Below are 11816 nucleotides of genomic sequence, written 5' to 3'. Positions count from 1 at the left end.
CACCTTTAGTAAATCCGCTTTCTCTGTGAGAGCTTCCCATGTCTGGAATACACTGCCATCAGACACACATAACTGCACCACATATCACACTTTCACAAAATGCATGAAGACATGGCTAAAGGTCAATCAGATTTGTGAACATAATCCCTAGCTGTGTATTGCTGCTTTCCATGTTGTCTGTTGTGTGTAGCTTGTGAGGTGTGGAAACACTTTGTTGCTTTTTATGAATTTTGTTCTGCTGCTTTTTGTTCTATGTTGCTCTGTCTGTATGCTACGTCTTACTTGTCCTATGTTGCTCTGTCTGTATGCTACGTCTTGTTTGTTCTATGTTGCTCTGTCTGTATGCTACGTCTTGCTTGTCCTATGTTGCTCTGTCTGTATGCTATGTGTTGCTTGTCCTATGTCGCTCTGTCTGTATGCTACGTCTTGCTTGTCCTATGTTGCTCTGTCTGTATGATACGTCTTGCTTGTCCTATGCTGCTCTGCGTGTGCTCACTGCTCAATGATTGTCTATATTGTAATTGTTTTTAATAACCTGCCCAGGGACTGCGGTTGAAAATTAGCCGGCTGGCTAAAACCGGCACTTTTACTGAAACGTTGATTAATGTGCACTGTCCCTGTAAAAATAAACTCAAATTCAATACAGTAATTGAGTACATTGAGACATCAAGTGGCTTGTGCGGTGATGACGTGGCTCAGTTGGTAGAGCAAGGTGCTTGCAATGCTAGGGTTGTGGGTTCGATTCCCATGGAGGGAAATGTATGCACACACTACTGTAAACTGCTCTGGATAAGAGTCTACTCGAATGGAAAAGGAATGAATAAACCATTATCACATAGAAATAAGTACTATTTGCAAAGTATCTCAAACTAGAAAACATATGTCAAGCAAGTGTTTTTTATATTCCACAGATATCCGTTGTGCTGTTTTGTACAGATAATTATCAGACTCAAGTTATAAATACACAAAAGTATTGCACTGGGTCTGCTAGTACTGTCTTCAGCGCGGGCAATTTTTGTTTGTTGCTAAATCGCAGCACCCCCCATCCCAAAACGACTTCCCGCGGCTATGGCAGAGACTCTCTGGTCCGTGCCCAGGATTGCAGATTGTCTGAACCAGGGTAGAGTTGATTTGTGTCTCTTTCAAGTGGGTTTTGAGGCGCTTGCCGCCATCTCACTAGTCTCCTCTGTCTGAAATTGGTTTATGTCTCTCCCCCATCAGAAGGGAAACATTAAGCTCTAAAGCAACTCCATCAAATTCCTCCATTAAGTTTAACACTCTCTAATGCATCCCTCTTTTAAACTACTGTTTATGGTGCATGAAGTGTCACTGCCTAGGCCTAGAGGGAGACATAAACGGGGCATTCTTTGAAATATGCCTCGCCACAGAAATTACAAGCTTATACAGACCCTCTCTCTCTCTCTCTCTCTCTCTCTTTCTCTTTCTCTTTCTCTCTCTCTTTCTCTCTCTCTCTCTCTCTCCAAATAAGTGTGTTCTTCTAACTTCTCTCTCTGTTTGTTCCTCCGCCAGAGACCATGACCACCGCTACGTCCCCCATCCTGTTGAAATGGGACCCCAAGAGTCTGGAGATCCGCACCCTGACCGTGGAGCGGCTGCTGGAGCCCCTGGTCACACAGGTAGGGACACGCAGCTTTAGCAGAGGCTGTGTTAGCTCACCGGGCTAACACAGTCGTCGGGGTACACGGAGGTGGGTCAGCGAACCGCGGTCGCATGATGAGTAACCGTGCTAACCATCAAAAGATAAAAGTTCTTCTTTCCAGAGAGGCATTCCCCAGAAACTAGGTTGCTTAGCAACCGCTTCTCTAAGAAGCTTTGATAAACCTGCAGCTTCCTGGCAGGCAGCGGGTAGCAGCATACACACACACACACACTGTCCGTGTCTGTTTTGAAACTGCTAGACTTACTGTTTAACTTTGTACCTTCCTCTACAACCCCTTTACTCCAGCTTCCCCTTGAGAGTTTTGGAAGTATCGATTGTACTCTTCTTGCCGTCTTCGGCCTGCCCCGTTGTATCAAGCGTCATTTCTGTTCTCTTTAATCTTCGCTGTTGAGTTTATTTCTGGGTTAGTGACGGATGGTTCTGGCATCCCCGGACGAACCAGAACCTGCAGCTTGTTGTGCTGTGTAGCAATTGGTTGCTTGTCAAACGACACTTCGTTTGTGGTCCTAGTGTGTATGTGCTGGTTGATTTGCGCTGATGATGGCAGGGACAGTTGAACGTCACCGGCAGTTCATTGGCTAACGTTGTATTGCAACCCCACTCCCCTGTCTAAAACACGCACGTACACACACACACACACACACACACACACACACACACACACACACACACACACACACACACACACACACACACATACAGCCAGTGTTGCTAGTGCTTGGTCAGCAGAACGTGATGTGGCTGAGGGCTGTGCTTCCCACAGGAGCCCCCCCCCACTGGGAGGCACATGGCAGATACCACACTGATTGGAACAGAGATGTGTGTGTGTGTGTGTGTGTGTGTGTGTGTGTGTGTGTGTGTGTGTGTGTGTGTGTGTGTGTGTGTGTGTGTGTGTGTGTGTGTGTGTGTGTGTGTGTGTGTGTGTGTGTGTGTGTGTGTGAGTGAGACAGAGAGATAGAGATGCGAGTCAGCTTTTGTTTGTCTAGCCTATTTGTGGATGAGAGCGACATTAGTGTGTGTTTGCGCACACTGTTTGCGCACCCTCTTTCTCTCTCTGCTGTGTGAGGGAGAAGGCTTCCACCGTGGACAGCTCCTCTCTCTCTCTCTCTCTCTCTATCTCTCTCTCTCCTCTGTATACTGCCTCTTTCTCTCTCTGCTGTGTGAGGGAGAAGGCTTCCACCGTGGACAGCTCCTCTCTCTCTCTCTCTCTCTCTCTCTCTCTCTCTCTCTCTCTCTCTCTCTCTCTCTCTCTCTCTCTCTCTCTCTCTCTCCTCTGTATACTGCCTCTTTCTCTCTCTGCTGTGTGAGGGAGAAGGCTTCCACCGTGGACAGCTCCTCTCTCTCTCTCTCTCTCTCTCTCTCTTTCTCTCTATCTCTCTCTCTCCTCTGTATACTGCCTCTTTCTCTCTGCTGTGTGAGGGAGAAGGCTTCCACCGTGGACAGCTCCTCTCTCTCTCTCTCTCTCTCTTTCTCTCTATCTCTCTCTCTCCTCTGTATACTGCCTCTTTCTCTCTCTGCTGTGTGAGGGAGAAGGCTTCCACCGTGGACAGCTCCTCTCTCTCTCTTTCTCTCTATCTCTCTCTCTCCTCTGTATACTGTCTCCTTCTCTCTCTGCTGTGTGAGGGAGAAGGCTTCCACCGTGGACAGCTCCTCTCTCTCTCTCTCTCTCTCTCCTCTGTAAACTGACTCCTTGTCTCTCCCATACTGCTCCGACTGAGACCGAGTCCAACATTGGAACAGCAGCCTGTTATTTCTCTTGCCTGGTCACCCAGCACTGGAGCTTTAAGCTTTCTATTTATTTGACTGAAGTTGCCTGGTCATGCAGCCTGCTGTTTCTCTTAGTAAGATAGACTGGGCCCTTATACTGCACCTCAACAGTCTAGAATAAAATATGAAAATGTTATACTTCATTTATTACGTGACCAAATAGTTCCTGAAGGCAGCCGGTCTCCAACGAGTGCAGCAGCGGGGGAAACGCTAAATCACAGCTCGAAGGGAGACAACAGGGAGATTTTGATTTTAAATAGATGAGAAAGAGAAGGGGAAACATCTACTCTAAGACACAGCCTGTGTGATTGATTTGGTTCGTTTCAGGCACTTTTTTCCCCAATACGTTTCCTACTCTTCCGCCAGGCATGATATCATTTCAATTTTTTTTATTTTTTTTATGTGACCTTTTTCTTTGTCACGGCCAGTGACAACTATGTATCAAGCGGTTGTCTCATCTGTACCATGCCATTTCAACGAGGAGAGGAAAGAGAGGAAAGGGAGACGGCGGGAAAGAGAAGAGGGAGGAGTAAAGATGAGTAGTGGGGGAAGAAGTGAAGGAGGGTAAAGGAGAGATGAGATAATATTTTTGGGCTTGTATTGGCTGCGCAGGTGCCTACACAGACAGTAGATATATCAACGGGTGTACACAGCCTATTTTGGGTTGACAGTTTAGTGAGGAAGGCAGATGGATGTACTAGTTTCCATATTTGGGCTAGTTTAAGACAGTTTCCATGTTTGGGATAGTTTAGGGTCGTTACCATAATTGTTTATTAGCCTTCTTTACTGTAGCTGCATCAACAAAGTGATCTGAAATCACACTCAAGGCCTGTGAAATCAAGTGCTGCCAAAATTCCAACTTTGAGCTTTTTCAAATGTCACGGTCTCCAACAGAGATCAGTCGGTAGCAATTCTTAAAGCTTTACCAGTGATTCAACTTTAAAACTAATTCTGATTTAATCTTTTGTCTGAGAGACTGCACGCACTTCACATTTGATTAACTTCGTCCGTCTGCAACGTCGACCTTCAAGAAACTCCGGTGTTGAAATTCAAGTGCCACTCGCCGTGTATTCACGCTCCCTTGACTTGAATGCATTCAATGATATTTTCCCTGGGCTTCAATCTCAGGCAGGTGAAGTTAAATGAATGACTGAAATCAATGCGTGAATGGATGGATGGACAGTGTCTTTGTGAATTGACTCAGAATGGCATTGACAGGGATGGGTTGGCTCAGCCTGTTGCTAGCTAGCGAGGAGCGCTAGTTGAATCAGAGACAGCTAGTCACAGTCTCTCTCTCTCTCACACACACACACACACACACACACACACACACACACACACACACACACACACACACACACACACACACACACACACACACACACACACACACACACACACACACACACACACACACACACACGTCAGGCTCATCTCTGTGGGTAACCAAGGGGTGCTGCCACCCAGAACCACACAGGGATCCAAAAGGTTCACCTCCTCCTTGGCTAGCCGGGGGAAAGGCCAGGGGGAGTCACGCTTGAGCACCGATGCCCTTTTGTCCGCCTCAGCCGCCGTGGACGGGTCTGTTACCTCTCTGAGGACGAGAGAGAGAAGTGTGTAATGGTGTGTGTGTGTGAGCGTGTGTGTTTGCGTGTGTGCGTGTGAGTTCACGCTCGTGCTCGCGCACGCACGGTCTGGATCACGACCCTGTCACGTCTGATCAGCGACGGTGCAGTTCTGCTCCCTTGCCTCGTCTGTTTTGGGCAAAGTCCTCCGGGTGCCTGAGTCTCTCCAGACGAGGCCCATGACAGCCGTTCTGCAGTTTACAGTTTCTAAGCTAACTCAGCCCAAGCACAGTGTCCAAACAGCAGAACTCTGTTTGAGATTGGATATGAAAGAAAAGTGTCGACTGAGCTATGCTCTGTGCTCTTTTGTCCTCATTTATCAGCATACAGTCTATATTTATCTCTGGTATATAAACTGAACCTATACGCCATACCTATTTTCATGCTATCTAACTAGGCCCATCTCATGTCCTAGGCCTCTAGACTATTCTGTCAGGTCTGTACCTCTGTATCAAGATTCAACTGAGGCTGCATATTGTAGGCCGCTGCCCCCCATTTTGGCTTTTGGAGTGAGGTATAATGAATGTGATTGACGAGGTGGACATGTGGTTTGGCAGAGCAACAAGGTTGTGACTTTGTCCCTGCTTGTTGATGATTGGGAGTGCCCATCTTTGTCCGGAGTAAACGAGTACCTCATTCCCCTGAGCCTGGTCTCTCTCTCTGTCTCTGTCTCTGTCTCTCTCTCTGTCTCTCTCTCTCTCTCTCTCTCTCTCTCTCTCTCTCTCTCTCTCTCTCTCTCTCTCTCTCTCTCTCTCTCTCTCTCTCTCTCTGTCTCTCTGTCTCTCTGTCTCTCTGTGTCTCTGTCTCTGTCTCTGTCTCTCTCTCTCTCTCTGTCTCTCTGTCTCTCTGTCTCTCTCCCTTTATCCCTTTCCTCCATGTCTCTCTCCTCCTCTCTACCTCCCGCTCCATCCAGCATGTTTTCTGTTCAAAAACAAATAAAGGCCAAGTTGTGCTGTTACTCGACAGTGCATGCATGCTCTCTGTGTGTGGTACATGGAGTGTGACTAGGCTGTGCGGTGGCATAACCCTCTGCTTAGAGCAGTGCGTTTTTGTGTGTGTGCGTGTACGTGCTCGCGGGACATCAAAGGACTTTCATCCAGCCTGTTTCATTAGTCCATGTCTTTCTGCCCCTCTGCTGACTCTAGCCCCTCGCCCCTCGCCTCTGACACGTCCTGTAGGTAATTGGTATGGCCGAGCTGCTCCTCCTAGTAAACACAGCAAGGGCTCGCAGACTGATATGAGAAGTGGATGAGGGCTTGGCTTCAATAGGATATATGGACTAATGGAGCACCACACTTATGTGTGCTTGTGTGTGCAAACTGTGCTTTCGAACTCTGGTTGGTGTTTGCATGTAGTTTGCATGTCTGTGTGATAGCTTCGTTTTGTTGTTGTTGATTTGTTTACCTGCATGTGTAGGCCAATGTGTCCATATTTCTCCTAAGCGTGATATTTCTCTTTGTGAGTGGCTTTGTTTCCTGCAGACTCACATTGTCACGTTCTGACCTTTATTTCCTTTGTTTTGTCTTTATTTAGTATGGTCAGGGCGTGAGTTGGGGTGGGCAGTCTATGTTTGTATTTCTATGTTTTCCTATTTCTGTGTTTGGCCTGATATGGTTCTCAGTCAGAGGCAGGTGTTTTGTGTTGTCTCTGATTGGGAACCATATTTAGGTAGTCTGTTTTTGTGTTGGGTTTTGTGGGTGGTTGTCTTCAGTCTTCGTGTGTCTGCACCAGACAGAACTGTTTCGGTTTTTCCCATTTGTTTTTTGTATTTTGAGGGTTCACTTTTATTAACTTTTACCGCCTCTCAACCCCGGATCCGGGATCACCCCCCCCCCCCCCCCCACTGATTAGCATCGCTAGCATAGCGTCACAATTAAATAGTAGCATCTAAATATCATTAAATCACAAGTCCAAGACACCAAATGAAAGATACAGATCTTGTGAATAAAGCCACCATTTCAGATTTTTAAAATGTTTTACAGGGAAGACAAAATATGTAAATCTATTAGCTAACCACGTTAGCAAAAGACACCACTTTTCTAACTCCATCAGTTTCTTACTCCATCAGGTGCTATCACCAATTCGGCCAAATAAAGATATTGATAGCCACTAACCAAGAAAAAACCTCATCAGATGACAGTCTGATAACATATTTATTGTATAGGATAGGTTTTGTTAGAAAAATGTGCATATTTCAGGTAGAAATCATAGTTTACAATTGCACCCACCATCACAACTCGACTAGAATAAATACACAGAGCAACGTGTATTACCTAATTACTAATCATAAAACATTTCTTAAAAATACACAGCTCACAGCAATGGAAAGACACAGATCTTGTGAATTCAGACAATATTTCAGATGTTCTAAGTGTTTTACAGCGAAAACACAATAAATCGTTATATTAGCATACCACATGTGCAAACGTTACCCGAGCATTGATTCAAGCCAAAGAGAGCGATAACGTAATCATCGCCAAAATATATTAATTTTTTCACTAACCTTCTCAGAATTCTTCCGATGACACTCCTGTAACATCATATTACAACATACATATAGAGTTTGTTCGAAAATGTGCATATTTAGCCACAAAAAAACGTGGTTATACAATGACAATACTAGCAAAACTAGCCTGAAAATGTCGGGCGCCATTTTGGACAGTGATCTGGCGTAATGAATAACTAATCGTAAACTTTACTAAAAAATATAGGGTGGACAGCAATCGAAAGACAAATTAGTTCTTAATGCAATCGCTGAATTACATTTCTAAAATTATCCTTACTGTGCAATACAGGGTTCGCCAAGCGAAGCTATACCAAAGAAAATGGCGGAATATGCGTTTAACATTTTTCGACAGAACAACGATTTATCATCTTAAATATTTCTTACTATGAGGTGATCTTCCATCAGAATCTTGGGCAATGTATCCTTTCTTGGGTCTAATCTTCTTTTGGTCGAAAGATGTCCTCTTGTCCGTCGAAATGCCCACTAACGTTCGACCGGTACTGGAAACGTGCCCATCGCTTCAAAGTGCACCACAAAGAAATGCCTCAAAATCGCACTAAACGGATATAAATTGCTATAAAACGGTTTAAATTAACTACCTTATGATGGTTTTAACACCTATAACGAGTAAAAACATGACCGGCGATATATAAGTGGCTAAACTAAAGCTTGGAAAGAGAGCCAGTCCAACGTCCTTCGTGCGTCAGGCGCAGCAGGAAAAGAAAGCCACTTCCGCCTTGTGTTCTTTTATACAGGCCCTGATTGCGCAATCGACTCCATTCAAATTGTCACCTCTTACTGACATCTAGAGGAAGGCGTGGGCAGTGTTTGTATCCTCATAGGATTCACAGGGACTTTAAAACTGACCTGGGACCAGTGGCCAAGATTTCTAAAATATCACTCCATATCAGGAAAAGTGCTGTAGAATGAGTTCTGTTCCACTCAGAGACATAATTCAAACGGCTATAGAAACTAGAGAGTGTTTTCTATCCAATAATAACAATAATATGCATATTGTACGAGCAAGAATTGAGTACTAGGCAGTTTAATCTGTAGAGCAAATTATGCTAATGCGAAACAGCACCCCCTATAGTGGCAAGAAGTTAAATGCAAATTGTGTTTGGCTAACCCTTAATGAAGGGTTTATTAATCCAGAATTAAATTAATCCGAGACAGTGAGTGAACGCCGTATAAACAGTGACACACACATGGGCTATTTATCATGATCACATTATCCTATTATTATATTGCATTCCATTGTGAATGAATCCAGAATTATGCAGACAGAGATTGAACCCCATCGAAACAGCTATTCTCATACACACACACACACACATACACGATAGCATTATTATATTAGCCTTTGTATTAAAGTGTAGCAAACAATGTTTGTTCCATTACGTACAAAATGTTATTATTATTATTATTTAGTCCCTAGGAGGACTAAAGGAAAGTCACAACTAAATAATGACTTTGTGTGTGTGATCATTCATTTACCTTTGTCGCCCATGCCTGAACCCCTCGGCAATTACGATCCATTTGAGTCCCCCTGCATAACCCAAGAGTTTTACGAACATAATGTGAAATATGAATTACGCTGTCACACACAGCAACACAATTCAATTATTCAATTTGATGAATAGAATAATCTGTATATTACTGCTACTACGATGGAATGATCCCTGTTGTTTCTTTTAAAGCTACAATCTGGGATTTGTTTATCGGAAAAACGGCAGCAGCGTCACTTGTTTTTGTCACACCCTGATCATTTTCACCTGTCCTTGTGATTGTCTCTACCCCCTCCAGGTGTCGCCCATCTTCCCTATTATCCCCTGTGTATTCATACCTGTGTTCTCTGTTTGTCCGTTGCCAGTTCGTCTTGTTTGTCAAGTCAACCAGCGTTGACTTTACGGGAAAAGCAAACCATGCAATATTCTGAGTACGGCGCTCAGACGACAAATCAAGCCAAACAGATATCCGCCATGTTGGAGTCAACAGAAGTCAGAAATAGCATTATAAATATTCACTTACCTTTGATGATCTTCATCAGAATGCACTCCCAGGAATCCCAGTTCCACAATAAATGTTTGTTTTGTTCGATAATGTCCATCATTAATGTCCAAATACCTCCTTGTTGTTCGCGCGTTCAGTACACTATCCAAACTCACGACGCGCGTGCAAGTCCAGCGGAAAGTACGGATGAAAAGTCCAAGAAGTTATATTACAGTTCGTGGAAACATGTCAAACGAAGTATATGTTTGCTGAAATTGGCTCAAATGTTCATTCATATGAATGAACTAAATACAAAAAGTTGGCAGCAATTATTATTTGGGCATCTTACCTAAAAAAGGCAGAGGAACTAGTTACACAGACACACACATTACAAAGCCTTTGCTGTAGATTGTTGGGTAGGTTAGGCTGCGGCCCTCCCAAGGATAGGATGCTACCTTTAAAAGGGCCCGATGATGTGACATACTGACTCCACTGTCCAGTTTATTTATAGTCTCACACACACACACACATGCACACACACACACAAACAGTCACACACGCACACACACAGTCACGCTCATACGCCTGTGTGTCAACGTGTGTCAAATATGTGTGTCAAATATGTACGTTTAAAACATTGTATGTTCCAAGCACTGGGTGTGTGTGTAACTAGTTCCACATACTTTTTTTAGTTAGTTGAATGAACACATGAGACAATTTAAGCAAACACAATGTTAAGTTGACTGCATTTTTGCCTACGTTTTCTTCTCAAGTTGGAGCTAATTTTGGGCAAACACATTTTTTTTTGTTGAGTTGAGTTCATTTTATTTTTACAGGGACAGTGCACATTAATCAACGTTTCAGTAAAAGTGCCGGTTTTAGCCAGCCGGCTAATTTTACAACCGCAGTCCCTGGGCAGGTTATTAAAAACAATTACAATATAGACAATCATTGAGAAGTGAGCAGACGCAGAGCAACATAGGACAAGCAAGACGTAGCATACAGAAAGACATAGCATACAGACAGAGCAACATAGAACAAGCAAGACGTAGCATACAGACAGAGCAACATAGAACAAAAAGCAGCAAGACAAAATTCATAAAAGCAACAAAGTGTTTCCACACCTCACAAGCTACAGACAACATGGAAAGCGGCAATACACAGCTAGGGATTATGTTCACAAATCTGATTGACCTTTAGCCATGTCTTCAAGCATTTTGTGAAAGTGTGATATGTGGTGCAGTTATGTGTGTGTGTGATGGCAGTGTATTCCAGACATGGGAAGCTCTCACAGAGAAAGCGGATTTACTAAAGGTGCTTTTCCTTAAGGGAACTGTACAGTCACCTCTCATGGCGGACCTTGTGGATCTGCTGCCATATGTTTGGGTTTTCTGTTTAACAAAAATACTGAGTGGAGGGGGAGCCAGGCCATTTTGAATGTTCCAGTAACACTTGGACCGAAAAGTTTAGTAAAAAAAAAATGGCTGTGGAACCAGTTACTTAATAATAATTAGTTCAAACAACTAGATTTGTTTTACAGTGTAGATGCAAAGACGCACAGTCCCTGACATCCACATAATAGTTTAGAATATGTTTCCCAGTTTCCAGATTGTAGCTTTAATGAGAGCAACGTGAACATGCAGTAATGCTGATCTCTCTCTGTGTGTTATTTGAGCCAGGCTCGTTATTTTCTATAATCTGGGATCATGGGTGAATGTGTGAATCCTCAGACATGATGCCCATTGATTTGGCGAGATTGTGAGGTTGTGTGTAGTGTGAGTTCCCCCGCAAGTCTTTGTTGTTGGGCAGTCAAGCGGCAGGTGTCTCTGATTGGAAATTATAATTATCTCAGTTAATACACACTCTCCATGTAAGGGGAGGGAGGGAGGGAGTAATGTGAAAGAAAGAAAGAAAGAAAGAAAGAAAGAAAGAAAGAAAGAAAGAAAGAAAGAAAGAAAGAAAGAAAGAAAGAAAGAAAGAAAGAAAGAAAGAAAGAAAGAAGGGGAGACGGAGAGTAGAGAGGGAGATACGGGGAGCGAGGGAGAGAGGTGGAGCGAGGGAGAAAGGGTGAGAGGGAGGGTGTTGGGAAAGAGAGAGAGAAGAGAGGGCTTGTACTAAGAAAGAGTCAGTACTGTATTAGTTTAAACTAATTAGCCCCTGGTGGGCCTTCAGATGATAGAGATACAAAACAATCATGTTCTATTCCCATCTGTGCTTCAACTTCTCCCACACATCACACAGGTCA

At 43.9% G+C, this 11816-nt stretch overlaps 1 protein-coding gene across 4 annotated transcripts in view; it reads left to right on the top strand.

Moving 5' to 3' along the window:
* Positions 1-1535: 1535 nt before the first annotated feature.
* Positions 1536-11816, top strand: part of LOC120035090 (catenin alpha-2) — a 671205-nt gene continuing 660924 nt past the window's right edge. For all 4 annotated transcript variants that reach the window (XM_038981862.1, XM_038981861.1, XM_038981863.1 and 1 more), the window contains exon 1: positions 1536-1637. In XM_038981862.1, coding sequence (XP_038837790.1) covers positions 1536-1637 — 102 coding nt within the window. The remainder of the gene's footprint in view (positions 1638-11816) is intronic.

The sequence above is a fragment of the Salvelinus namaycush genome, chromosome 42 (assembly GCF_016432855.1).
Source record: "Salvelinus namaycush isolate Seneca chromosome 42, SaNama_1.0, whole genome shotgun sequence".
Lineage (NCBI taxonomy): Eukaryota > Metazoa > Chordata > Actinopteri > Salmoniformes > Salmonidae > Salvelinus > Salvelinus namaycush.
This window is presented reverse-complemented; position numbering and strand designations above follow the sequence as displayed.